The 27,425-nt window shown below is 57.6% G+C and overlaps 1 protein-coding gene and 1 long non-coding RNA gene across 2 annotated transcripts in view; both read right to left on the reverse strand.

Annotated features, from left to right (window-relative positions):
- ASS1 (argininosuccinate synthase 1) overlaps window positions 1-27,425 on the reverse strand; it is a 52,009-nt gene that overhangs the window by 12,257 nt on the left and 12,327 nt on the right. Inside the window, exons 6-12 of the mRNA XM_058302218.2 lie at window positions 21,875-21,931; window positions 19,603-19,677; window positions 16,223-16,293; window positions 15,555-15,585; window positions 9,676-9,766; window positions 6,787-6,871; window positions 6,100-6,164 (exon numbers count right to left, since the gene is read on the reverse strand). Coding sequence (XP_058158201.1) covers window positions 6,100-6,164; window positions 6,787-6,871; window positions 9,676-9,766; window positions 15,555-15,585; window positions 16,223-16,293; window positions 19,603-19,677; window positions 21,875-21,931 — 475 coding nt within the window. The remainder of the gene's footprint in view (window positions 1-6,099; window positions 6,165-6,786; window positions 6,872-9,675; window positions 9,767-15,554; window positions 15,586-16,222; window positions 16,294-19,602; window positions 19,678-21,874; window positions 21,932-27,425) is intronic.
- LOC139439511 (uncharacterized) lies at window positions 552-6,092 on the reverse strand. The gene is made up of 3 exons (XR_011649445.1): window positions 1,273-6,092; window positions 1,109-1,175; window positions 552-681 (listed from the first exon to the last, which is right to left on the reverse strand). It is a non-coding gene; the product is annotated as an uncharacterized lncRNA (long non-coding RNA).

Raw genomic sequence — 27,425 nt, forward strand, 5'->3', positions numbered from 1 at the left:
CAGCTTCTGGGCCTCCGACACCAAAGCCGGAAGAGGAGCGCACGAGGCTGACGTGCTGCGGTAGGAGCGGAGGAGAAGCTGGGTTCCGTCAAGGCTCCAGGGTGTTTCCACATGGATAGGGACCTGGCTGGAGCCTGGTTTTTTCACCTCTAAACCTCTGCTCTCCGGGCCTTGGGGGACTTACGTGTCAAAGCCCCGCTCAGAGCAGGTGTTAACAGAAGGACCCTGAGCCACCCAGGCGCCCACCCCACCTGGCTTCTGGGGGGTGCAGAAAACGCCCCCTGCTGTCCCGAATCCCGTTGTGACCCCTGAGTGGAAAATAGCCCCCCCAGAAGCAAAGCCATCAACGTTCCCAGCCCTCCCAGAGCGCTCGCGCCTTGACCCAGCCTCACGGCTCTGGTAAATACAGTCCAAACAGGCACCGCCGTCCAGCTGTCCATTCCACAGAGCCGCAAGTGAGAAAGGGGCAGAAGGGCCGACAGAGGCCGAGACAGACGGAGGCTGAGAAAAGCCAGCGCTGGCAGCAAGAGGACAGGGGGGAACAGAAAACCTACAAAAAGCAGACACAAGAACTCAGCAGAGAAGTTGGGGCCACGCTGTGCAGGGCAGTGGGTTCCACCAAACGTGTCACTCCTGAGGACTCCAAGCCATGGAGATGGGCCTGATGGTCCAGCAGCCTGTCTGCAAAGACGGACGTGGGCAGAAAAGGTAGAAATATCAGCCCCCAGTACTGTTAAAGGGGCAAGTTATCAGTTATACTAGAAACTCTGCTGCCAAGAATAACCTAATTTCCCAAGAGCCAGCAAAAACAAGATACTGACAAAGGCCTATTGGTTTTCTCATCCTGGCACACACGAGGAATTCAGTATTTACTGGGTTCGAATCCAGACTTCTATATTTGCTTTGCCAGCTTTTGGAAAAACTCCTTATAATGGCTGCAGATTGCCGCAATGGCACCCAGGCAGGCCCGTAACAGGGGTCGCCCGCGTTTCCAGCTCCTGTGAGAAACCAGGCCGCCTCCCGGCTTTTTTGACTGCAGCCGGACCAGCTGCAAGGCATGTTTCAAGTGGTATTGGTCCTGGAGCAACAAGTCCACAGCAACTTATACCTTCAAGGAGAGTGTCTGGCTTGGCTTTGCAGTGTGACTTTAGCCTCTCAGAGCCCCAGAAACCTGTCTGGAAAACAAGATTGCAGTTGCTCTTACATGTTAACGTCAACCTGCCTGGAAAGTAAGTATCCAGGAACACTACTGCCCTGGCGTGTCATACCTACCAATGGCTTTGGCTCGCAAACACTTTAGGCCAGCTCTGCAGCCGTGTCCCAACAGTCCAGAGAGGGGAGAGTGCCAGCGGGGCGGAGGGGCAGGAGGGCAGCTACACTTTCCAGGGGAGAGGACATGTGCCTTTCCCAGAGTCCCCCAGCTCCTGGCCTGTCACAGCTGTTCTCCAGGAAGCGAGGCCAGCGCAGGGAGCAGGGAACAGGGAACGCCCGGCGGGCAGAGGGCTGGGCATGTCCTCCCGAGCCTGCGGGGCCAGCCCCGAAGGCTGTCAAACCAGGAGGGTCACGGGCGGGAAGGCGAGTCGGCAGCCACACACACTCCAGCACAGTTGGCGCTCCTGCTCCTTAGGAGGTGTTAAAGTTAATTGGGACTGATCAAAAGGCTTGTGTTGGGGCTGCTGCTTTCATGTATGAGCATTTTAAAGATCTTCCCTCTCCGCTCCACAGGGGTGGGGGGACTGATGATTTCTATGTATTTCTTCTGGGGGAAAAATGATTTAAAAAAAAAAAATCAGTGACAGAAACCTGATGCTAAAAGACTATGGATTTGGGGCTTTTGACAGTCAGCATACAAACCACTGCGCAGAGAGGAGGAAATGACAGCTGAATCTCCGTGCTGTGGGAGAGACAACAGACATCTTCAGAGTGACACGCACAGCGGCTCCAAGTGTCTATTTTCATCTCCCCGTGTTTACAGGAAAAAGACAGAGGTGTCAGCAGTTCTCAGCGGAGCAGCTTCAATCACACCATAATTACTGCCACAAAGGAGGGGAGTGGGAGCGGCCAGGGTGGGGGTGGGAGAGTGGACCAAGCAGGAAGAGGTGGGGACCAAAACAGCTGCTGTAGCTTGAATTCTTCTCATCTGTTCCCGGGGCTACCAGGTTGGCCCCAACTGAGCAATTTGACAGGATGGAGCAGGATCCGACCACTCGGCAGGGAAGCAGGGAGTTAGGCACCTGGGCCAGCTCTGTGGAAGCTCCCACCCCACCTCCCCAGTGCTCTAAGAGGCTCGAGGCTTTGGGGAAAGCAGTCTCCAGAGGGTGGGACTCAGAAGGGTCGTCGGGGAAGGGAGACTGGCTGGATCCCAAGGGCTCCCCTCACGAGCACCAGGGCCAAGGACGGAGGCAGTCGCCATGGTGATGGGGAGGCAGAGTGGGACTTGACCGTCCTCCGTGTTCTCCTTGTCTCATGAGCCCCACCCTGAGAATCAGGGTGCACCTCTGGGGCTGCTCACCCCCAGCCTATGGGACTGTGAACCCCTTTGCTCCTCAGGCTTCCCTCTATTCCCCATCTGGAATGTTCTAAGCTAAGCTCTGGTAGAATCGGGCAGGTGGGTAAGTGGGCAGGCACCCTTATCCCTTCTTAGCTAATGGGAGGTCAAGGAGGAAGTGAGAGAGGAGGGGAGCGTAGGTGGGAGGTGGGGGGGGGCAGATGAAGGGCACTGGAGGTAGAGGAAAGAAAGGACGAGAACAGAAGGGAACGCTGGAGAAGGAAGAGGAGAAAGCAGGTAATGAGACAGGAGGGAGGAGAGGGGGGAGAGGAAAGCAGGGAGGCGGCAGAGGAAGGAGGAAAGGAAGGAAAGCCTGGGGGAGGAGGTGCCCAGAGAAAACCAGCAGCCGGCAGAGGGAAGCCAGGTAGGCAGGGCCGGGCAGAGAGGAGCAGCGCCGGCTGGAAGGACGGCGGAGCCTGGGACCAGAAGGGGAGCGAGAAGGGGAGCGGAAGGACACGCGCCGGCTCCTGCCCGCCTCGCCTAGCCCCCGCCCCCACTTCTCCTCCCCACTGATTTCATTTACTTCACTTAATTAGCCCCCCTCCAGAGTTAAAAAGATAATGTGATAATGACGATGAGAACGGCAACAATACCAGCTAATCCATATGCAACTCCGCTGGCCCCCTGCCCTTCTGACCCCATGGCCCCCTGTACCGCTGACCAGGCCACCCCAGACCGAGGACATTAGTGCTACCCAACTCCCTAACCGCCGCCCCCCCCCAAATAAAAAAACAAGCCCTTAGCGAATTTCAATTACAAGCTTTGTAAAATCAATACAAATGACATTTTCCCTGGTACACTGAGATATGGACAATAGCATCCTCCTAGCTCTGCCCGCAGTATAAATGACGATTAACAGCTTCTCCCATTACCGTACACTTAATAAAAAACTTGTCGTGGGGCAAGTCTGCAAGGCCTCCGACAGAAATCCTAATTTATTGTTTCCCCTCTCTCTCTCTCACCAACTAATTATTTGGGGTGGAGAAATAAAAACAAGACACCACCCTAAAATCACCAAGCCACTTTCTTCTTTTATCCCCCAAACCAAGCAAGCAAATAGGCAAGTTAGACCCAGCCCAGGAGTGAGGTAGAGCGCGCTTGCCCTGTCACAGGGAAGGGACACAACTTGCCGAAGGTGGCACAGCATTCTTGGACTCAGCATCCTGATTTCCTTCCCCCAAAACTATCCATGTCTCAGAGCAAATTCTACACCTTTATCCCTAATAAATGCGCGCACACTCTCCAGGCAAAGGGAAGACTGATCCGGGAACCTTCTCCTTGTGTGGGTGTGAAGGAGTCCTTCCAGGTGATGATGTCCCCAGTTCTGGGGAAAAGATAGTACATCAACCATTCAGGCACAACTGCCCATTTCACAGATGAAGAAGGTGAGGCTCAAGGAGGCTCAAGTTGCTTTCCCATGGGTGGTGGAGCCGAGATTGGGATCCAGGTCTGACACCAAAACCTTGGCCCTCTCCACCAGCTCTTCAGTGCACCTCTCCCACCTCTCCAGGCTCAGCCCCTGTCAGAACCAACCTGGCCCCAGCAGGCCACGCCAGGTGCCTCCGACCTTGCTCCCTCACACTCTCCCTGCGGGCGTCCGTCCCACCCTCTCTACTCCGTGTTCTACCTGTTGAAGCCTCCTCTGCTGCCTCCCCCAGGATGCCTGCCCAGAACAGGCAGCACAGTCCAGGCCTTCATCACTAGGTCCTCTGCCATCACGTATTCACATCAGTTTAGCTTGACTCTCCCCCATCCTACAGGAGGCCATTTCACAGGAACCCAAGGCCAGTCTTCGTATTTCCAATAAAGAAAGGCAGATAATCCCGATCAGTTGGCAGTGGCTGTCTGCAGCACCGAGGCCACATCTAGATTCAACAGGGCAGTGCCACAATCGATTGGTGATGTCTGCCATGGGCTGGGGAGAAACATGGCAACAGGGGCTACTATTGGCCACACCCCCAACCCCCCCCCCCCATCCCTGACAGTTCCCAGAAGGCCTTGGTTGCCTTTGCTTTTTCCAGACCTCCCCCACGGGCATCCACCTTTGCACCAGTTCTCAGCTACTATGTGCATATTTGAACCTGGGGCTGTCTCACTCCAGTCACAGGCACATGGGGGGCAGGGCCGGGCCTGACCCTGAGTCAACTGTCTCCCCTCCTGGAGCCTTGGTTTCCCCATCTGTAAAATGAGGGTGCTGGTCTCCCTCAAGGTCCCTCCCAGCTCCACCAAGGAGAACTCACATTGTGCCGGCTCCCAAGGGCAGGTTTAGACAAAGAGACACTTAATCAGATGGTAATATGGGCAAGAGACAAAGGAAGGTGAGGATAAAAGGAAGCAGCTAATTAGTAATATTGTTCTCGACAAGGCCTTCCAGGGAGAGTTCCAGTTAGGTTGCTTTTCTTGGCTAAAAGCTGTGGTGAGGAAGACAAAAACCAGGGAGAGACAAAGCTGCAGCCCCTTCTCCTCCCTAGACTTTTTTTTTTAGGAGGCACAGGGGATTGAACCTGGGACCTTGAACGTGGGAAGCGGCAGGTGCTCAAACACTGAGCTACACCTACCCCCTCTCCCTACACCTTTTAAAATAAATCCTAAACAGGTCAAAGTCAGAATGACCCAACTCCACTACCACCCTGACCACACTGTGCTTGGGGAAACTCAGGCCCAGAGATAACAAGTCACTAGTGCAAGGTCATTTGGCAAGGCAGGGCAAACCTGGGGGGAGAACCCTGCTTCCTAGACCAGGTGCTTTTATAACAGCTACATCTGGGGGTCTGCTTTCTTTGGACTTTAGAATCTCAGTGAAAATACCCCGGAGGACAGAGGGCTATAACTATACCTTGGCCTGGTTTTATTTGGTTGTATTATCTTTAAATAGGGGTCCCCAACACCACCGGTAATATTTGAGAATTCAGGTACCCTATCCCCTTCCTTCTAAGGGTCCTGGAAGGATGCAGAACCACTTTATCACAGAGCTGCAAGGACCTGAGCTCTCCTGAGGATGGGGTGGGGAAACTGAGGCTCAGAGAGGAGGGTGGATGTGGTCACGATGACAAGGAGAAACTGAGGGCTCAGACATTCTACTGACCAACAGAGAGTTTGGTCACCGAGGAGACACCCAGCTGCTTGGGGTCCAGTCAGAGGTGGACACGGGGCCGGCCAGCCTAAGGGCCACTCCACACAGAGGCACTCCTGTCCCAGGGACAGGCCGGGAGGCCCCAGCAGCAACCCCCCTGGCCGGCCTGCCGCCATGCACAGCCTTAATGACCACGAAATCAGCCTTGCACGGTCCGCCTCCAAACCTAGAAGACCCGCCTGGGACACGAGAGTGCCTGCCCTCTCAGTCTCTCCCAGCTCCCCGCAGAAATGCCTCCTGCCCAGAGCTCGCAGTCACTGGGCAAAGGCCTCGGGGCCCCCCCGAGACAGGAGGGAAGCTGAAGCCTGGAGAGGGGAAAGGATCTGCCCCCAAGTCACCCAGGTGGGCTGGGTCTTGGGGGCTCTCCTGAGTTGCTGAGCGCCGAGGCATGCCCCCAGGGGCAGGGGAGCAGACTCACCTCGGGACTTCATTCCGATGAAGCGGTTTTCCACGATGTCAATGCGGCCCACGCCGTGCTTGCCCCTGGGGGGGAGAATGGGCTGCTGGGATCCGGGTGCTGGGCTCTCGGCCTCCCGGGCCGCGGGCTGCCACGGGGTGCAATGCCCCAAGGGAGCCTGGCTGTGCCTGCCCCAGAGCCACGTGCAGGGACCAGGCTCGAGCCTCAGGAGCTACGGCTGCGAGGACAGCAGCGCCAGCTCAATGGGTCCAACTCCCACAGCACAGGCGGAGAAACAGACTCCCAGAGGGAGGAGCTCGCCCGGGGGGCCCAGTGAGTTTAATTTGCCCCCTCCTTTACCTTTGCCCCAGGGCCTTGCGCGGCACCAGCCCTAACCACTGCTCTCCTTTCCTTCCATCCTGGTCCCTCAGGTCTAAGTTTGGGCCTGAAAGCCCCAGCCTGACTGTCCTAGCCCCAGGCACTAGACTTCCTGGGGGTGTTGCCTTCCAAGGCTAAGGAATTTAAACAAGGGCTGCCCGGGACTCTCCTGCCAAACCTTTCCTTTGGTCTGGGGTCCCATGTGGGGCAATGGCCAAGGCCACCTTGTCCTCCTAGGCCCCTGTGACCATCAGCTGTCCTGGTCCAGGCCTGCGCTTGCCCAAGACCGCACAGTGTCCCAGGAGGTCAGCTCGGGCTGCGGGCACTCACGCGACTTCATTCAGGTACATGAAGAGCTCCAAGGACGTGGAGCGGGTGGTGCCATCCTTGACGTTGGTCACCTGCACGGGAACCCCTAGGGCAGGAGGACAGGGCAGTGGGCCCGCGGGCCGGAGCTGGCGGAGGAGCGCCGCGCCCCCCACCCCGCCCTCTCCCCTCCACCCGCAACGCCTTAAATGAATGTGACAGATATGGACTCCAAATGACTCCTTGAAAAGCCCTGTGCAGGTTGAGGCCTGCTGCGGGGAGAGAAGGGGCGAGAAAGCCCCCCGGAATGAAAGGGAAAATGCAATAAAAAATGCTCTCCCCCACCCTCCCCATTCTCTTTGCCCCTTTTGCATTTAGGGGCTGTGAAATTGGAACCAGGCCCTGAACTAATTGAATTTCACGCTCCACCATTGTCTTACGCCGGGAGCACCTTCTGTCCCACCAGTTACGGGGGCCCGGCCGAGGTGCAGGGAGCTCGCGGGTGTGCACGCACACTCACACACAGACTCACACACACAGACCCTGCCGCGTCTGTCAGCCAGACCCCCGCGCCCCCGACCCTGTACCCCGGACCCTCTCGCAGCCATCTGATTGATGGGGGTGAAACGGTGCCCGCTCCAGCAGGCGAGGCCCGCGGATTCTGAGAAGCCGGGGCTGGGGTGGCAGGAGGGCAGTGGCCACGGCTAGGGAAGGGAAGCGCCGTGTCAGGGGGGCGGGCGGGCTGGGTTCGGGGTTGACTTTGAATAGCAAGGGGCACTTTCTCGAGCGGTGTGAAATGAGCAATAAATGTATTAGGGGGCTAACAAGAGAGCTGTAACAGTGACAAAGAAAAGCTGTTCAAAGTTGGCGGCTAATCCCCCACCCATCTGCCCGGCTCATTACCATGTCGCCAGCGATCGGGTGCCAATCAGGGCTCAATAGCGGCTTTCGAGTCTTTATTAGCCAGGCGCCGCTTGGAGGGGCTTCGCTCAAGGCGCTGTCAGCCTCGCCATTCTTAACCCCCATTTCCAGGGGTTTTATAACTTGGTTGTAAATTGCTATTAAATGTAAGTCTGCCCAATAATGAACCTTAAGCCCCTCTCACCACCCCCCCTCCCCCCCCCCCCCCCCGCCTCTCCCCTCGCCCTTTCTTTCCCTCCCCGTTCCTATTATGGGCCTGCGCCGGGCCTTGGATGGGGCCTGCCTGGGAGGGGAGGCGACATTGTTGGTGCTGCTGCCAGAGAAAGCCTCTTAGCCTTTAAAATAGTTAATAATTAGATTAAAACTTCAAATAAATTAACTAGAAGATGAATGGGGCGTAGGCAGGAGAGGGCTCCTCCCTTCTATTTTTTTTTTTTTCCAGACAGTCCCCAAATCATTAAAATGGATCACGATGCTTCTCCGGCGCAGTCCAGAGCGCAGCCCTGCTCCTCGAGGAGGGGCTGCCGGAGACTTGTGCCCGGGACCCCGCATGGCCTCGGGTCTGGCGCCCAGCCCCGCTGCTCTCCAGGGTCCTGGGCACCGGCACAGGAAGCCGGGAGGCATCACCCAGCTCTGCCCCATCACCTGCTCAGAGACGACGCCCTGAGGCTCCATCCCGCCAAGGGCGCCTGGGTCAGACCTGGTGGCACGACGGGGAGAAGGCTTTGGCTGTCTTTAGGGCCCTCAGGCCAAGGCCGCTTTGGCCCCTGAGGCGTGTGAAATCCCAGGGATTGAACAGATGAGGGGAGCAAGGAAGATGCCCCTGGCTTGGGGAAACTGAGCTGCTTTGGCCAGGCTCTTGGGAGAAGCCTGGAAGAGGCAGATTGTTCAGGTACAAATGGCCTCTCTCTCCTCCACCCTCACTTAGCACCTGTGAGCCTCACCAGCAGGGCCCAGTTTATAGGTGAGTGAGCCTGGGGCCCAGGAAGTCAGCTGTCAAGGCCACACCAATGTGGGGGAGAGCTGGTCGCCCCCCTCCTCCCCCCGTCGGCCTGGTGCTGCCCCCTCCCCGATCCTCGGTCTCTGAGGTGCCCTGGCCGCTCAGTGGAGTCTGTCCTTCGGCCCCCGCTCCACTTTATGGATGGACAGCCAGTCTCCTGGCCTGGGCTGGGGACGCCCTCTCGCCTCCTTTCGGCTCCTCCAGCTCCTGGCCAGCCTCTGAAGCCAGGATCCAGCACCACCTCCTTCAGGAAGCCTTCCTGATCTCTGCAGCCTCCTGGGAAGGTCCTCTCCCTGGAGCCCCTGAATCCTCAATCTGAACTTGGTCCTGCCCCTCCTTTTACCAGGCACTAGTTGCCTCTTCCTCCTGGGCCAAAGATGCCACCTCGGGCAGTCCTCTGTGCCTGGCTCGGGGCTGGGCACTCAGGCCAGGCCAGCAAACACTTCCTGTTCATGGCAGTGAAGATGGGCACAGGAGGACACTCCACCCACTGCCACCGCACGTCAGGGCAGCAGCCTTGAACCCAGAGCGGGGGTGCCGTGAGAGGACCAGCTAAGGCTTTAGCTGCGGGCTCCAAGGGGCTCCTGAGGCCACCCAGGGGACCCTTTAAAAGTCAACATCTATCAGGCACCTCCTCAGCACCAGGGCCCTCCCCATACAGGCTCCACCCATGAAAACACAAGGCACCCTGACCCCCAGTTTCAGATGAGGAAGGCTGAGTGACTCCAGGCCTGGAGCATGCTCTCTGGGTCTGGCGCCCATAAACGAGCATGGCGAGCCCCCAGGGCCCCTCAACCCCCCTCTCCAGCATGCTGCTATGGATCCCAGGCCAGGGAAGGGGGTGGCTGGGAAGCCTTGAAGACGCTGCCAGAACTGTTGCAGGAAAGCAGCAGATGTGCAGACGGCTTGTGCCCAGACTCCCAGGCGGGGAGGGGAAAGGAGCTGGGGCCCCAAGAGTGGGCACCTTTGAGTCCTGGTGGGTGGGGACATACCTTTCTTGAACTGGATCTCAAGGATGTCGGGGCTGTTGGGAGCTTTGGCTGGGTCCTGGGTCTTTGTGTAGAGACCTGGAGGGGCTTGGCTCTGACAAAAGAAAGAAAGAGTTTGGGGATGGGGTGTCCAGAGCCAAGCTGTCCCACACCAGCCCCTGGTCTCCCAGGCCTGCCCCCGCCTCCTGCAGGGATCTGTGCCACCTCCCCACCCGGAACCCGCCAGCTGGCGTGGACCAGCGGGTCCCCAGCCCCCAGCCCCCAGCCAGCCCTACTTGCCAGGGGCCTGGGAAACAAAGGGCTCAAGAAATCAGACAAATTTTCCCCTCAACTTGATCTCATCTTTTTCTTCGACGCCCCCACAGCTGGAGGTAGAATAGCAGGAGAGGAACAAGTCAGGCAGGAAAAAGTGTGACTTTGGAGGGGTGAGGTGGCGTTCCCCAAGCCTCCCGGGAGCGGGCACGCACGCTCTTGCCGGCGCCGGGAATTGGGGTTTATTCTGCACTGACCGCAAAGCTAATGACTACGCGTGACCCCAGCAGGTGCTCTGGCGAGCCGAGCCATCCTCGGGGTCCCCGAGGTTAATACTCACAGGGAGAAAAGAGAAGAGGAAAGCAAAAACCCATTTGAAAACACATCAACCTTTATGTATATTTTTTCTTGGGCGTGCTGGAAAACGGGCCCCCTCGTCTCACGGCGGTGGCGGAGGGGCTGCTCGCTGCCTGGGACTCTTAAAATTCCCTCCAGTCTCCGGAGGCCCCAGCTTCCCCGGGCTCAGGCTTGGACACTTGCCACTGTGGGGACGGGGGCCCACCTGTGGGCGTCCGCGGCCCAGCTCTTCTCGTTCACCCGCTGACACCCCGGGCACGGCAGCCCCTTACCTCTTTGGTTTTAAAAACCTTGCAAACATAAAGGGGGCAGGCTTTTTCTTTGGGCCGAAGGGCAAGTTTTGGCAAAGGATGGTGGTGATGATAGCGCAACACCGTGAATGTGATTAATCCACAGAATGGTACCTTTGGATATGGTTGAGGTGGGGAAGAGAGAGAGACTAAAGAGCGGGTGGCATGCACGACAATTAAATGCAATGCATGATCCTGGACTGGGTCTAATAACAGAGGAGAAAAGGCCCAGAAGGATATTACTGGGACAGATGAAATGACTGTAAGCTCGATATCAACGTTAAATTTCTTGACCTTGATAACTGTACTTAAGGTGATTACATAAGTGAGCGCCCTTGCTCTCAGGAAATGTACCTAGAAGTATGTTAAAGAAGGATGTATGCAGTCTACTCAAATGTTTAGAAGAGAGAGAGAGAGGAGAGATACATAGGGAGGATAACAAATACGGGAAATGCTAAGAGCTGGTAAATCTGGGTAAATGAGTAGGGGATAAGTTGGAAACCTACATAGTGTTCGTATATTATTTTTGCAACTCTCTTGTCAGTTTGAAGTTATTTCAAAATAAAAAGTCAAAAAATAAAATAAATAAATAAAAACCTTGCAAACATTCACTCCACTTTCCGTCTGCAGCTTCTTTTGTGCTCTCAGCAGCCCAGGAGGATAAGAAGGGCAAGCAAGCCCTGTTACCCGCTACAGATGGTGGCACTGAGGCCGGGCGGAAGTGAATGGACCTTGGCTGACTTGCTCCCCGTTGAGTCCCAGCAAGGGGCAGGGAACCCGGGAGGCCGCTGAGAAATCCAAGCCGATTTTATAGCGGTAGAATATATCCCCCAAGACAGGAGGCAAGACCCCAGGCCGCAAAGCCCTGGGCAAATTGTTTCACCTCCTTGATCCTCAGTTTCCTCATCTGTAAAATGGGGAAAATAGAAACTGTCCTTGATAATCTTACTATTGAAGTGAATAGGTTTTATATTGTTCATTGTGTTTTTTGGTTTTTTTTTACTGTACATGAAAATCACCCAGGAAAATGCAAACGAAAGGCCTGGTGCAAACTGTAGTGTGCTCCGCAGATGGGGAAGATGGCTGATGTGCACTGAGACTCCCGCTGAGAAAATTCCTTCCAGGAGGAGCACCTCCTGGCTGCACGGGTGGGGGTCATGGGGAGGGACCTGTGGTCACTCGCCCGCTGGCCTATGCTAGGGGGTCTAGCCATCCTGGAGAGCCCACGGAAGGTCCTGTGTGCTGAGAAATCCCTCAGTCCTGGGCAAACGGGGCTGCTTGGTTCTTTTAGCTCTACCTCTGCCCTGAGCTCAGACAGGGGTCTATGATGTACCCCAACCCCCAAAGTGCTGTGCGCCTTGGGGCCAGCTATATCCCTCCATCAGTTTCCACTGGGGAGGAGGGAACGAGAGCCCTGAGCCAAGCTCAAAGGCAGAGACCCAGGGGGGTCAAAGGGTTCTGAAGGACTCTCCAGCCTGATGTCTCCACCAGGGCCCAGAGAAATGGCTGGTCCAATCGTGCCCCACTTGACCACCAGTGTGGAAGCCAGCCTGGGGCTGTGGGACTCCTGGCTCGGTGCTCCTCCCTTCACCCCTGTTATTTCCCAGCAACTTTAAGTTACCTGAGGGCTGTAGCCAGGGAGGGCCAGAGCCATCAGCCACAGGGACAGAGCATCAGGCTTGCACTTCTGGGCTGCCAAGAAGACTCCATAGCCCCTGCCCTGCCTGCCTGGGGCTCCCCACTAGCCACCGAACCTGGGCTTAACTCAAACCAGGGTCTCTGGCAGGATTCTGAGAGCCCCCACCCCTCCACCCACTCCGGCCTCCCTCCCACCTTCACCTGCTCTGCTCCTGCCCCTCCGTTTTCAATTTTGTGCTTGTCAGTTTCTCCTGCCACACTTCTTAATTGAGCCCAAAACAAAAGTCAAAGGATGAGAACCTCTGCATTTGGAAGGAAAGGAGGTAGGAAGGCTCCCAAGGAATCAAGTCCAGACTCGGGGAAGTCAGAGGCAGCTGGCGGATGGCTTCCGACACCCCAGAGGGAACCTGACAGCGCCGATTAAATAAAATAACTAAATAGAAATAAAATGACATTTGCTTTGCATTCCAAGGTGGCTCGGGCGCCTGCCTTTTTTACTCTCCCTCCTAAAAGCCCAGTTCAAATGACAAATAGTTTGTTGCTGAGTATCAATGCCATCTATTTATCCATCCCAGCGGGAGGGCTCACTTCCAATGTCATCTTTGGGGGAGGGGGCTTGGGGGAGGGAAGAAGTGAAGAAAAAGAGAGAGAGAGGGAACTGGGGGGTGGGGGGAGAGGGCGAAAGAAAGCATGAAACAGGGCCCAAGAAGAAGAAATTGGAAGCAAATGGCCCATGAACTAAACCATGATGTAGAGGCATGATCGATGCTGCAAATGGTTTATTCATCCATCAGATATGGCGGGGCCGGCCAGTGAATGAACTCTTTCACTGTGGGCCGTATGAAGTTAAAGCAAGTAAATTTCTATCTTTCTTCGCATTAGCTGCCTCATTGCCCTTCAATCAGCCCTCATGGAGGCAGAAAATGGCTCAGCCATCTGCCTTCAAACCCTCCCTTCGGCAGGTCTCAGGGCTTTTTTTTGGAGAGGGGGAGGGGGCACTGGTTCCCTTAAGCTCTCTCTCCGAGCTTCTCCCAGGGGGGCTGGGCCCGCTCAGGGTGCACTGTGGAGAGCGGCACCCTGTTCTCCTAGCGACTGCCTCCCCCTGCCTGGGATGCTAGAAGAGGTGGGAGTCAGAGGACAGCTGTCCTCACACGCACGGGCCCCAGAGGAGCAAGGGTGGGGCCCGGGGTCCAGCCCCCAGCACAGAACTTCACGGGAGCCCCCTGGCTGGGCCGGCACAGAAGCCAGCATGCTTCTCCCTGCCTCCCCCAGTACCCCCATGCTGCACCAGGGCAGGCTGTGCCCAGGGGCCTGGCCCCGTGCTTCTCAGGAGGACTGATGTCCCCAGTCCCTGGGGAGATAAGAGCTGTCCCTGAGAGGATCGTGGCCTCTTCCCACCCCCCACAAAGGATCCTAGCTTCTTAGGTGGCCTCAGGAGGGAGCCCAGGATGCCTAGCTCCCCTGCCCTGTGCCGGGGCAAGCAGAGCACTGTAGACACGCATTTGTTTTGTCCTCAACTGCCAGAGGAAGGCACTGAGACTTCCCATTTTGTGGTTGAAGGCACAGAGGCTCAGAGAGATGGGGAAATTTACCCAAGGTTGACAGCAACAAGAAGCAGAGCTGGGATTCAGAGCCAAGTTTCCTGTCTCTTGGGCATGAGTATTAACCACTATACCTCCTGCATCCCCAGTCTCAGGTTTGTTTGGGGGCAGAATCTAAAGACAAACTCTTTAGCCCCATCTACTCAGTACCCTCATTAGACAGGAAGAGCCCTAGAGAGGGGACAGGACTGGCCCAAGGCCCCACGGCGAGCCTGTGCCAGGCCTTGAGGCCACAGCAGCACTGTCCTGGGTGGCTTCCTCGCTGGCCTCGTCCTGGTCCCGAGGCGGTCTGTTCTTGGGGCCCCTCCTCGCTGGTGAGCAGAGGGGCCGCAGGCTGCTGAGAGAGGGGTGGGGAGTGGTTTCCCAGCGGTTTGGGGCCCGCTGGGGCCTGGAGGACGCCCCGCCACGCAGCCGCTCAGCCTTCCCGCCCCCCTGGGCGCTGACTGACTGGCTAATTAGGGGTGGCTGGCCTGAGTGTCGTGGGGTCAGCAGAGCATGAACTGGAAAAACCTGTGGCCAGCAGGCGGCAGCCCCGTGGGGCCCATCAGCCCCCAGGGACAAGGGTGTGGGGCTCTTCTGAGTGACAAGTCTTGGGCTGAGCAGGGTGAGTGGCCAGGGAGGGGGGGCAGCCTGTCTCCTCTGGGGTGGTGGGAGCAGGGCAATCAAAAGCAGGAGTGCCAGCTCCTGTGATGGGGTGACTGGGAGACACCCCACTCCCTTGCTGAGCAGCAGGGGTCCTGGGGTGGGTCACTGCACTCCTCTGGGCCTCGGGTTCCTCACCCATAAGACGATGGGTGGTATGTGCTACATTATGGCCATCACTGGCCGAGCGGACGGGCTGGGCACTGCCCAGCCAAGAGCTTGGTGGGGGAGTCAGAGGTGCCTGTTTCCTGGAGGAAGCCATCCTGGGACCTCCAGTGGGGCCGCAGCCATCCCCATCCTCACCCCAAACCACCCAGGCACCCCCTCCTCCAGCTGCTCTTCTTGCAGGCCCAGCTGCCTGCTCCCCCTCCCCGCACACTTCTTCCCTAACAAAAAGCAGTCCCCCACTCCCAAACCAGCCGCCAGGGGTGTGGGGCTGAGCCAGGGAATGGAGACGCATTCCCTCGGGGACAAAGAGATTTCTCTCTTCCCATGATAGACTTCACCCTGCCTCCCCCACCTCCCATGGTGGGCAGGGGGACATACAAAGAGAAACCCCCCAGGGACAGAAACCCTAAACTTCAAACAGGGCCACGCCGCCAGGCCTGGCCAGCCTGGGAGGCTGGGGACAGAGGATCAGGGCAGCCTGCCGGCGGGTGTGGGACGGGTGCACAGACAAATGGGCCCCGAGGCTCTAATCTGTGCCACCCCCCATCATAATCAGGCAGCACGGCCTGAGAGCTGGTGGGCACAGGCTGGGCACCTCCCACAAGTGTCTCATCTGCCTAATTGCCTCTTTATTGTCTCACAATGACACTCTCTCCCTCTATGCTGCCCTGAAATATTTCCTGCCCCTATTCATCCCATCGGCAATTAGAAAAAGAGCACAAGGGGGGGGGGGTGGGTAGAGTATCTTAAAACGCAGTGTGGAGAGGGCAGGCGGAGGGGGGCTGGGTTGGGGAACACAGGCAGGGCTCAGGCCCAGCCCCACACCTGGCCCCCGTGAAATTTCAAATTAGGCTACAAACACATCAGACAGCATCGGCACGGAGCAGCCTACCACCCAAAGAGAGCAGACGCAGAGGACAGGACAGGGAATTACCTTAGGGTTCTCCAGGATTCCAGCCTCGTAGCTGCGGGAGGAAGAGGGCAAAGAGGGGATCAGCAGGGAGGTCACAGCAGCCCTAGCGCCACCCCGTTCCCCCAATCCCTGAGTGCATGGACAAGTCCAGCCTGCCCTGTTCTCTCTGCCAAAGCCACTGCTGGCCCTGCTTGGAACATTCTGGGCTCATCACAGTCAGTGGTGGGAGTTGCAGGTTCCAAGGAAATGCCCAGGACACATCCCTCAGTCTCCTGGGGCACAGCTCAGGGGATCCACAGCGGGGGGCCTCTGCGCTCCATGCCGTGGGACCTTTGGCTGTGAAGGCGCTTCCCCGTACCCTGGCTGGCCCTCATCGTCCTTGTGGTTTTAGCTCAAAAGTCACTTCCACGGAGAAGCCGTCCCTGCTACCTGGGCCCGGCAGGTCCCCACGATCTCCCCGCCAGCATGCCGTGCCCCTGCCCCACACAGGGAGTGAACTGGGTGGGTGGTGGTTGGGTATCTGTCTTCGTGAGGCCTGTTGGTTCTACGAGGGATGTTGGGGGGTGTTGGGGTTCCCACCACGCCCCAGCACCAGCAAAGCACCAGGCTTAGGCAGGCGCTCACCCACTTGGTTCTGCTGGACGAGCAGAGGAAGGACGGCGAGACGGATGGGTGGACGGGCATCTTACCTGATGTGCATGAGGTTCTCGTCCATGCTCCACGGGTTCTTGGGGGTGACTGGGACAGGAATTCCGTGTTGCTGCAGGGAAAAGAATGCAGGGCTGACGGGAGGCAGTTCATCATGAGGGTCGGGCCCAGCTGCCTCCCTCCCCCAAGGTCACGGCCCCAAACTCTGGTACCCACTCAGGCGAGACCATGGGCCACTCCTGGTCTCCTGCCCTCTCCCGGGCTGCCTGGTGAGGGAGTGGTGTACCCAGGAGGAAACACCAGAGCGTGTGTTCTGAGATGTCAGAGTGGACAGTGGCCTTCCTTCCACTAGAGTCCACGAGCCTCCATTCCACAGCTAACTGAGGGTCCCCAAAGCACTTCCTGTGTACCAGACACTGCCCTGGGGGTCCCCGGCACAGCTCACTGACCCTCCAACAAGTTGGGGGCTGAAACGGTCCCAACTCCCACCCGTGGAGCCAGGATGTGAACCAAGGTGTCTGCCACCAGAGCCCACGGGTGCTTAGTTCACCGAATGGAAGAATGAACACCCGAGAGCTTCTAGCTCATGGTGCTGGTCAACTATCCCGCAAGTGGCCTGGAACCTTCTGGGAGCCACCCCTCTCCCCTGGACCTAGCACAACAGCAACACACACCATTCCCCAGACCCTAAAATGGAACAACCCATTTGGGTCTCCCCTTCCCCCCATCTTTATTGTACTGGGTTCTGATTACGTTTTTTGTTTTATTTTTAGGAGGTACCAGGGATTGAACCCAGGACCTCGTATATGGGAAGCAGGTGCTCAACCACGGACCCATATCCGCTCCTCAACACGCGTTGGTTTTTTCATTTGTTTTTGTTTTTTAGGAGGTCCTGGAAATCAAACCCAGGATATTGTCCCTGGGAAGCAGGCACTCAGCACCTGAGCTACATGCACTCTCTGATTATGTTTTTGCTTCCCAAAAGATCCAATCTGTTGTCAAAGGAGAACACGGCCATTCTCACAGAGCTGGGCTCAGTAGGTCACTGGCGACCACTGTGAAGGTCCACTTTACTCAGCCCTTCGCTCCTTAGAGAACGGTGCCACCCTCTGACACCGGACTGGAGTCAAGGACACGCATCACAGGCTCCTCCCACGCCAGGTATACGCCTGGCACTGTCTCCCACTCCCTGTGTTTCCTGGAGACATATCAGAGTTAGTTGACCCAGCCAGGCACCTTTAAAGCAGAAGAAGGGAAGCTCTGCCAGCCCAGCCCCTTTCAGCTTTTTTCCTTTCTTCTTCTTTTTTTTTTAAACTTTAGCAGGAGACTTGCTTAATAAAAATAGTCATCCACAACCTCCTCTAGAATTTGCATACTTTTCAATTTAATTGAATTCATGGGTAAACGAGGAGACCTCATAGGGCTGCTTCAAGGGGCAAAAACTTGCCCAGCATAAAACCCAGACAGAGTGTTCTGGGTGTGTGGACGAGGGCTCAGTGCAGGGGGCGCTGGAATCAAGCGCCCGACAGCGCGAGCACGGCCTTCCATCCTCGCCGCACAGCCGCCTGGGAGCTGCGCCGTCGGTGGGGCCCAGAAGCTTGTGTTCAGGAGTTCGGGAGGGGGGGGAAAGACTCTTGCCTTCTCTCTTTCCTGATAGGCCTCCATCAAGGAACAAGAAAAGGAGAAAGAGAGGGAAGGAAGAGGACAAACAGCCCTCCTCAGGAAGGCGACACACACAAATGCCGAAAAGAGTGACAATCGCCAGGACCACAGATATTTTTGTGCTCCAGCCTCTGTCCTGAGCGCCTCCCTAAACTCTCATTGTAATTGAGGGCAGAAAACAAAAGCATCCTTGCTATTGAGACACGAGACCATGCTTGTATTTCAGCTCTCACTTGGTATACCAGCTTTTTTATTTTATTTTAAATTAACTATGGCAACAGCAAAGGATGGGGGTATTCTGAGTGCTTTTCCCCTGGACAATGGATTTGGGGAGAGCTGGAGAGTGAAGCAAATGTATGTTTTTATGGGTTTCCTACAGCACCTTTTGGCCTTGGTTACTTACAGGTCTTGAAAGCAGAGATTTTTAAAGCCCCATTGATTTTTGTCTCAGTTGTCTCCGATCCTGCCTGGCTCTAAATTGGGACAAAGCCTCGAAGCTGCTCAGTGACGCTGGTCATTTCCTGGGTGCAGAAACACTGCCTGCCCTTAGGCTGTGCTCACACCTCCCAGCGCCCAGTCCTGAGATCTGCTTCTGGGAGACAAGAGAGCCAGACAGCGGAAGGGGCCAGACCACACTTCCCTGGCAAACTTCCCTGTCCAAAAGGTTATTGAGGATTCGAGCTAATGTTTGGGGGCCTACCAGACCCGGAGGCCACGACTCGAGGTATGAGGGCGGAGGGGGCGGGGGCTCCCATTCACCATTCTTAAAGATGAAACATGCTTCATACTCGGTATCTCAAGGAGATGAGAAGGAAAAAACAACAACAACAAACCTTCGCCAACCCCAGCTCTCTTAATAGCTCTGCTATTTGACAATTTGTTTGGCAACATATGGGCTTGCTCTTGTAAACTCCCCTCTTAATAATAAAACAACAGATGGCAGAGAAGATCTCTCTCCCCCACTCTCCAGGCCTTAATGGGATGCTGGCGGCAGGGGCAGGGCTGCGTCCCTGCCGCGTCCCCTGCCACGCGGCACCTTGGCTGCGGCAAGAGCTCACAGCCAGTCCCGGTGACTGCTATTTAAAAACCTGAGCAATTTTCTGGTGTGTGCACCGAGTTGCTTTTTCCCCGTCTGATTGATTGAGGCTGTTTGTCAAGAGCTGCCATTGAGTCGCTAAAAAGAAAGGTACCCTGGAGAGCAGCTAAGGATCTTGATGCAAAACTTCTAATATGTTTTATTGCAACTTGTACTTCAAAAGGGCTGGTGCGACAAAAGCTTTTGTCTGCCGCGGCCCCTCGGAGAGACTACCTGTTCCTGGGAAAGCAGTGGGGACAATTAGTGGCCAGGTAATTGAGGTTCTGAGCTGAGAACGACTCTCACGCACCTTCCCCCCACCTCGGGCATCCCGAGTGACATGCACGTTGCAAATGGCAAGCAGGGCTTCGCGCAGTTTCCCCAGGAATAGGAGGGGGAGTGAGTCCAGCATCCTATGGCACGGGGGACTGGGGCCTGCCCTGGAGGATGCCCAGTCCAGGCAAAGGACCATGCAGATGACCACCCGTCTGTGGGGCCGGCCCAGCAGACACATGCCTCGTGGGTAGCTGGGGCAGAGGTCCAATCGGCCGTCCCTTGGGGATCAGCCATGGCCTTGTGCTATGGGGCCAGGTGACCCCTGCACAGTGACATCAGGAGGGCAGAAGGTGGAGGCTGGGGGGGGAGGCTGGGAGGCGAGAAGGCGGTGGGGTCAACTCAGCATACCTTAGCATACTCCATCAGGTCACTGCGTCCCTTGAACCGGTTGTAGAACTCAGGCATCCTCCAGGGCGCGATGACCTGGACACAGGGAAGGAAGCAGCAGGGCAGGGCTGAGCAGCTGGCTTTTCCAGGTCCTGTAGCTGCAGAGATGGCCTCCCTGGCACCCAGCTCCTATGGTCACTCAGGGGTATCCCTGGAAGGATGAAGTCCATGGGGGGGCTGGGTGGGGGACCCCATTAGATGGGGAAGGCCGCAGTCTGCCCTACTGGAGGGTGACTCTGGAGAGGCCCAGGCCCCATGGCCCAACGGCTGTGTGTCTCTGAGTGGTCCCTGCTCTTCTGGGCCTCAGTCTCCCCAAGAGGGATGTGAAGGTTCGAACGAGATGGGACTCAAGGTCCTTACCAGCATCCCTTGTCAAAGGGCCAGGAGGAACCCCCCCCCCCCGCAGCCGGGGACATAGGGAGGGTCCATGGAGCTGCCCTCTCCCAGCCTGGCCCTGGCTCCTGGACGCGGGGCCCGGATGCAACAGATACCGCCCCCCAACCTGCTTCTCTTTCTTCCTGTCCCCCACTGCTCTGGGAGTGAAGGGATAGGACACCGGGAGGAGCCTGGGCCCTGACCATCCTCCTTCCTCTAGACCTCACGCCCTGAGGGGTCAGGGACAGGGGTCAGGGACAGGTCCCCGAGAGGAGCCCCTCCTAGTCCCCGAAGCCAGCCAGGCCCTGCCCTCTGCGTGCAGCAAACTGAACGGGGTGGAGTGTGCGTCACCGACGGGGAGAAGCGGGTTTGATTTCCGGGCCGTGGAGCTGACGATTGCAAAGGGTATGGGAGAAGGGCCTGCCCCTGGACGCCACCCTCCAAGCCCCAGCCCGAGCAGCCCCTGCACCAGGGCTGAGCCTGGGAATGGCCGTGCCCTCCTGCCGGCTCCCTGGGCTTGGCCTCCTCAGACAAAGGCCCAGAAATCAGACACCCTGGCTGCCCCCAGCTGCCGTGGGAACACGGAGAAGTGGGGCTCAGGGGAAGGACCCTTGGTGCTGCCTGCAGCAAGTCAACAAGCAGCTACTGTCCAGCAGCCGGGGTTTGGGGTCAGAACAGCTCATTAGGGCTCATTACTGCTCACCTCCAGGCTGTGCCCATCCCCCAGGCAGCTGGCTGGGTAAAGGGACAGAGAAAGATGTTCTACTTAAAAGAAATAGTTAAACCCTTTAGAACTCCTGGAGGAGTTTGGGAGGGGGCACATCTTTCTTAGCTTTAGCCCAAAGTGGCCTTGTATCTTAAAGAAGCCCCATCCTAGGCTTACACTGCCCAATTCAGCAGCCACAAGCCACACGTGGCTACGGAGTGCTGGAAATGTGGTGAGTGCTGATTGAGGGGTGCTCCAAGGACGAGACACAAAGACTCACCGGGTTGCCAAGACTCACTATGAAAAGAAGAACACAAAACTTCTCATTTATAATTTTTTTACAGCGATTGTGTGGTGAATGTTAATGTTATGTTTTAGATATACTGGGTTAAATAAAATCTTCTATTAAGATTGTTACCTGTTACTTTTCCCGTAGCTCTTTAAAACGTGGTTACTAGACACTTTAAAATTAAACACGGGGCTCCCATTCGGGGCTCCCATTATATTTCCATTGCTCAGAGCTGCTCTGGAGCAGGAGCCGCTGGAGCGGGGCCTGAGGCCTGCACTGAACGGGTGCTCCGAGATCGCTGAATGAATGAGGTGGGGGAGGGTGGCTGGTGACAGACCCAGGTCCCGGGGCAGGCCAGAAGGGCAGAGGACAGTTACACAGGGTCTCCTGGGCCTTGGTGAGAGAGGCCACGGGCAAGGGTGGTCGTTTCCGAGATCCTGGTGGCTCCCATCCCAGGAAAGGGTCAGAGCTGCCAGCGGGAAGGGCACAGGCAGTGCTGGAGGAACGGGCCATTCAGACCAGGGCTGGGAGGGGTAGGAGTGACCCAGGAATCAGCGATCACATCCTGCAACTGTTTCGCCTGCACCCAGGAGCCTGGACCCAGGAAAGCCGAGGACACCCACTTAAGGGCAGCACACCTGGGCAGCCAAGATGAAGCTGGTGTGAGTGAAGGGAGGCCCCCGTGAACTGACCACCCCGGGTACTTTCTGCTCCGGTTTCTGTGGGAGAAGATTGGTGTGTGCACTGTCCTTGCCCCGTGGAACCTCTCAGAACCTCATTGTGCCCCCAATCCCCACCCTCTACCTGCCAGGGGCCTCAGCCCTCAGCACCCACCCACCCCGAAGGGAGAAGCAAGATCTTACCTTAATCTGGGGGGCCAGCGAGTAGCAGGTGAGCTCAAACCGGACTTGATCATTCCCCTGAAATGCAGAAGAGAGGCGCGTCAGGAGCGGCAGCCCGGGAGGAGGCTGGGGGCATGACTGTAGGGGGGGCAGCGTGGGATGCTTTGCCGCCGGCTCGCGCCCAACCTCACCCCCTTCTGAGGCAGGTACCACGGTTAGCCCTTTCTATAAAGAGGCTCAGCAACTAGCTCCTGCCCACACGTGGAGTCAGGACTTGAACCCAGGACTTTCTGAGTCAAGGCCTGTGTGCACGGTGTAAGCAGCCGAGATGCCTCTGTGTCCAGCGTGGGTGCTGAGTTGTGCACACCTTGGCTGTGAATATCAGTCTTGGTGTGTGCTTCTGGCAGGCAGTAAGGAGTCCATGCGTGTCATGCATGTGCACATGCAGGAGGTGCACACGTGTGCACGTGGGAGCAGGCAGGGGATGTGCCCACACCCTCTTTTCACCTGGGAGCAGGAGGCCTGGGCACAGCTGAGGCTCCGGGGGTAAGAACCCCTTCAGACAAGCCCCAAGGCGCCCACAGCCCCAGCCTCCTCCCGAAGGGAGCCCACCTGCCCGGCCTGGCCCAGCCTTGAGACCGAGCTTGTGTCAGGTCCTGGGACCTCTCTGAGCCTCAGTTTCCCCATCTATACAATGGCTGGTCGGGGAGAGGAGTGGCCACAAAGAGCCTTTGCTCCTCCGCTCTTCTCTCCAAAGACAAGGAAACTGAGGCTCCAGAGAGGGAAAGGGATTAGCCCAAAGGCACACAGCAGGGGCATGGCCAGGGCCAGAGCCCAGGTAGCCTAGCCCCCTCCCCACCCTCCAGTGCCCCCCCCCCACTGTCCCCACAGCCCCTGCGTGGGGCACCCTGCCTCTCTGCGTGTTCTCTGCTGTAAACTGGAGACCAATCCCTACGCCGCTGAGGTGTGAGTGCTATGTACCACGGCCCACGACCAGCTCCCACTCCACAGACACACCAATGCCCGGAAGGGGGCTGGGCAGGGAGCCGGGCACCCGCGCACGGACTCAGCTGCCCGCTCTGGCCTGGGAGAGAAAATGGCCGCCAGCGCCCTGCCTGCTTCCCCATCAGCTCGGCAGCCCAGAGGGAGACGTAAGCGCTGTGGAAATAACAGAGGGACTTTTCGCCTACTGTGAAAACTGCACGGGCGCAGCGAGGCAGCGGCGGGAATAACATGTTATTTTCCAGAGTCTTGTCAGGCGACGCAGAAACACAGGTTTCAGCCTCTCTCCATAGAGCCAGGAGCGCTGGGATGGAGGCTGCGCCTCTGAATTCCTCCAGGGCCCAGAGCCAGCCGCCCCAGACCAGCCCCTCCCTGCTGAACCCCCACACACGTCCAGCCCAACCCCTTTAGTGAGCACCTACTATGCGCAGTCACGCAAAGGAGCTACCTGAGGCCAGTAGGATTTATGGATGGGGAAGGTGAGGCTCAGAGAGGCAAAGCCGCTTGCCTGGGGTCACAGAGCCAGCAGGCATGCTACCATCCTAAGAGCTCACACACCCTACATAATCAACTTGCTGAATCCTCAGAGCAGCCCCACGAAGTATGTTCTGTCACTACCCACATCTTACAGAAGGGGAAACAGAGGCAGAGGGTGGTACACCTGCCCAAGGACTCAGCCGGCGCAGTTCCCCATGCAGCGGCTGCTCTTCTAAACAGGAGACTCGTTTAAGATTTGTGAAGTACGCGGTCAAGTGGGGCACGTCCTCGCTGGATCCCCCCCACCGAACGTCTCCTTTCCATCCCCTCCCCCGACGGCTTCATGTTTCCCCAACACAAAGGCAGCTTGTGCCTCCCCGGGCCCTGCCAGGCACAGGGGGCTGCTGTCTGCCCACCCGGTCGCCGCCACGGGGACACCCATCTGTTCGGGAGCCAGAGACCTTTGCAGAAGTCAAACACACAGGTTTCTCTGGTTCAAACTCCGCTGTGAGCAAGAGCCCAAGGCCCCGCCCAGCCCCTCCCCTCCCTAACCCCAGCACCCCCAGCACCAGGGATGTAGTGTTCCACACGCCTAACCTGGCGTCCACACGTTGGTACACGTGCAGGTGTGTGCAAAGGCGGGTGCAGCACCCACTGGGACTGGAGGGACTGGGGGGTCTCCCATCTGCTCCTCGGACCTCGTACAGATGGTGCCCATTTACAAAACTGCCGCCCCACACTCCCTTGCAGCCTCAGGCTCATATTTCCAGGCCCCTCTTCCAAAACGGGAGGAGGGAGGAGGCCCTGGAGGGCCACACCCGCTTCTGTGCGACTTTCTGAGTGGGGCAGGATCAGGGTGGCAGCAGAGTGAGTAGGGGTATAACATGGCCTGCTCTCTGCTCCAAGCCACGCTCCTGGCACCAGGCTGCACCCAAATGCTGCAAATGGGCTGGGGGAGCCTGGGAAGGCGCTGCCTCTTGCCTCCAGGCCTTTGCATGTGCTATTCCTGCACCCTGGCATGCTCTTCCCCTTAGCATCATTGGCTCCTTCTTACTCTTCCTGGGTGTTTCAGCTTCACCCTCCTCCCTGACCCCTGCTGGGTGAGGGCTCCTAATTTGCCAAGCGCCTCCCCCGAGCCTGTCTTGCCGCGGCAGTGCTCAGAGGGCACGGCTTCCCAGGGTGGGGCGGAGAGCCGGTCCCTGGTAGGTACTTGCGCAGTGAGTGAAAAAATGAACGCAGGCTGTGGCTGCCCTTCTATTGAAATCTGTCCAAATCCAGGGGCCAGGCCGGACTCTCCAGCATGCGAGGAGGGAGCCTCGCCAGCCCAGTGAGGGGCCGCGCTGCGCCACGGCGACGAACCTCCTGAGGAAAGCTCTGTAGTGTGTGCTGGAAGACCCGTCTCTGCAGGCCTGGCCCCGCGGGACCCTGGTGCCACCTCCTGGGGCCACACACTCCTTTCCCTCTCACTCCAGACACCCACCCCTGTTAGGGGAAGTCACCGACGCCCTGGGCCAGCCCCCCGCCACCTCCCTGCCTCAGACCTATCCTTTCTTTGGCCCTCACCCGAGGTCTTCCTTGACTCCCCCCTCCCACCCCCCAGTCCGAGGAAACAGTCTCCAGAGACTGCTGGGGGCTTCCCAGGAATTGTAAAGAAGGGGAAACTGAGGCACAGGTGCATGCCTTGCTCTTCAACCCCCAGAAAAGAGACGGCAGAACCAGGAACCAGGTAGCACCGGGTTCCCCCGGCATTCGCCGTCTTCCCACCACAGGCCTCGGCGGTCCAGCCGATGTGTCCATGTCTGGTCTGTCCCTCCTGTGGCCCCTGCGAACTGCAGGGACGCCCCCAAGTGTCAAGCAGCCACAACCGCCCACAGAAGGCGTTTCTCCCAGAGCCAAAGTCCTGCAGGGCCAGCGTGCAGGAGAGAGGCCCCTGGGTGGGGGCTGCTGCTGCCCCAGCCTGCCCCCAACCCCTCCTATGCCTTTGGGATAGGCCCTGCAGGCCTCACACCCAAGCCTCTGGTGCCCTCTGGTGGCCACAGGGAGGAGCAACACACAGCTACGCAGCCGCGCCCAGCTCTGTGCGGCAGTCAAGGGTGGGGGTGGAGGGCTTTCCCTGGACCCACTTACACGCCCACCCACTCGCTGCACCAGCCCTTAATGCCACTGAACCCCAGCCCTGACAGTACCACAGGACCACTGTCTAGGGTCAGTAAGCCTTTCCAGAATCCTGACTCCCTGGACTTGGCTTCAGTGCCTCCTGGGATGGGGCGCTCACTGCTCGCTCACTCCATTGCGGGCAGATGAGGCGACTTAGCTTTTTTAAAATTCGGTGCTGATATTTGCCTCCCACCGACCTTCCTCTGCCTGCCGGAGCCCCCAGAACAAGTCTGATACGTGTTCAATTAGGGCAGTTCCCTTCCATTGAGCATTCAGAACGTGCCAGGCCTGTGCCCACTAATTTATTGGAGTTATCCTACTCACCACTCCTGACCTCTCCTGAGCTAGCTTCTCTTTTATCCCCACTTTGTAGACAAAGAAAGAGACATGCACGGAGTCACTTGCCCAAAGTCCTACAGCTTGAAAGCAGGAGAGTCAGGATTCAAACCCAGCTCGAGGAGCTTCTAAGCCCCCGGGCCTCAGCCTCTGGACTCGCCTGCACCCTCTTCCACTGCCACGTGGGCTGGAAGGCAGCGCTCACATCCCTGCTCGCACAGCACAGATCTGTCAGCCCCTCCTTGTCTGGTCTCCCGTCATCCTGCTCTAAACGTGCTCACAACTGCTGTGTTCATGAAAAACAGGGCCATGCGTCTGTGTGAGAAACACTGAGCAGTTTTCTCCTTCCACAAGAAGCCTGACCATTTCAGTCCAGAACATTTCTCAAATACCCACTGGGGAAGTCACCAGCTGTCCCCTATCCTGCCTGAGACCCTCCCATAGCCCATAATCAATTGCCCTGAGCCTGACCACGGCCCAGCCCAACGACCCCTGCTTTTCCCATGGCCACCTCCCGCTCTGTGCTCTGGGCTGGAATGGTGTTAAGGGTCTCTTGTCTCCAGGCTTTTGCACAAGCTGTTCCCTCTGCCTGGCACGCTCTTCCATACCCCCATTCACTTACCCTCTACTCAGCCCTCAAGACCATGCCCAGAACCGCCTTCCCCCAGCCCCCTGCCCATGCCAGTGGCTCCCCTGGCCCTGGCCCTACAGCCCCGCCTTATCGTGGATTTTCCTCTTCCTTGTTAGCCACGGGCTCCCTGAGGGCAGGCACTAGGTCTGCGAAGTTCCACACCACACCCAGCACGGCACCCGACCCAACAGGCGCCCAGTACACACTTGTTGGGCTAGTCACGAGCGAATAACTGAACACGTGCAGCACGAAGCAGTGCATCTGCTGCTGTGGCTGCTTGCAAGACCTCTCTCAAAACACATCTCCCTCATCATAATCTTACACCACAGTGAGCCAGGGCCTCCTCCCTGCGCCGCCTCGACTAGCCCAGGGCAGGGGGCCTGGGGCAGGCTAGCACATGTGTGCTGGTGAGGCAGGGAGCACGCGTCACTCAGGAGGCTCAGAGCCTGCTGACCGTGGGTTAAGCAGCAGTCCTGTCCCCCAAGGCCACTGGTGTGGTACCCACTAATTTCAAGAGCTCCTAACTCCAGAGTCCTTCTAATAACACCTCCTAACCTTTGCCCGAGGGCAGGGTGCTAAGGGCCATTCTGACATACCTCACGGGGTCCTGCTTCCATGTACACTGAAACACACGGGCTGGAGGTTGGGGGTGTTATCCCCATTTTCCAGATGAAGAAACTGAGACTCAGGGAGGGGAAGGGCACACAGCAATCTGATCGCAGATTCAAATCCCGCTTGGCTCAGGGAGTCCCACCCTTTCCACTATGCCCATGGCTACTCGTGCTCTGTAACCTTGGCCAGGGACCATGTCCCCAAGCCTCAGTGTCAAGTGTACATCACTCCCACCACACCAGGCAGTTGTGCGGCCCCAGGACACACACATAGAGCATGCAGTGCTCACCCAGAGCTCAGGGACCAGCTGTTACCATTACTCCTACAGGATGCTGGCAATCGCCAGTCTGTTCAATG

This window comes from Dasypus novemcinctus, chromosome 8 (assembly GCF_030445035.2).
Source record: "Dasypus novemcinctus isolate mDasNov1 chromosome 8, mDasNov1.1.hap2, whole genome shotgun sequence".
Lineage (NCBI taxonomy): Eukaryota > Metazoa > Chordata > Mammalia > Cingulata > Dasypodidae > Dasypus > Dasypus novemcinctus.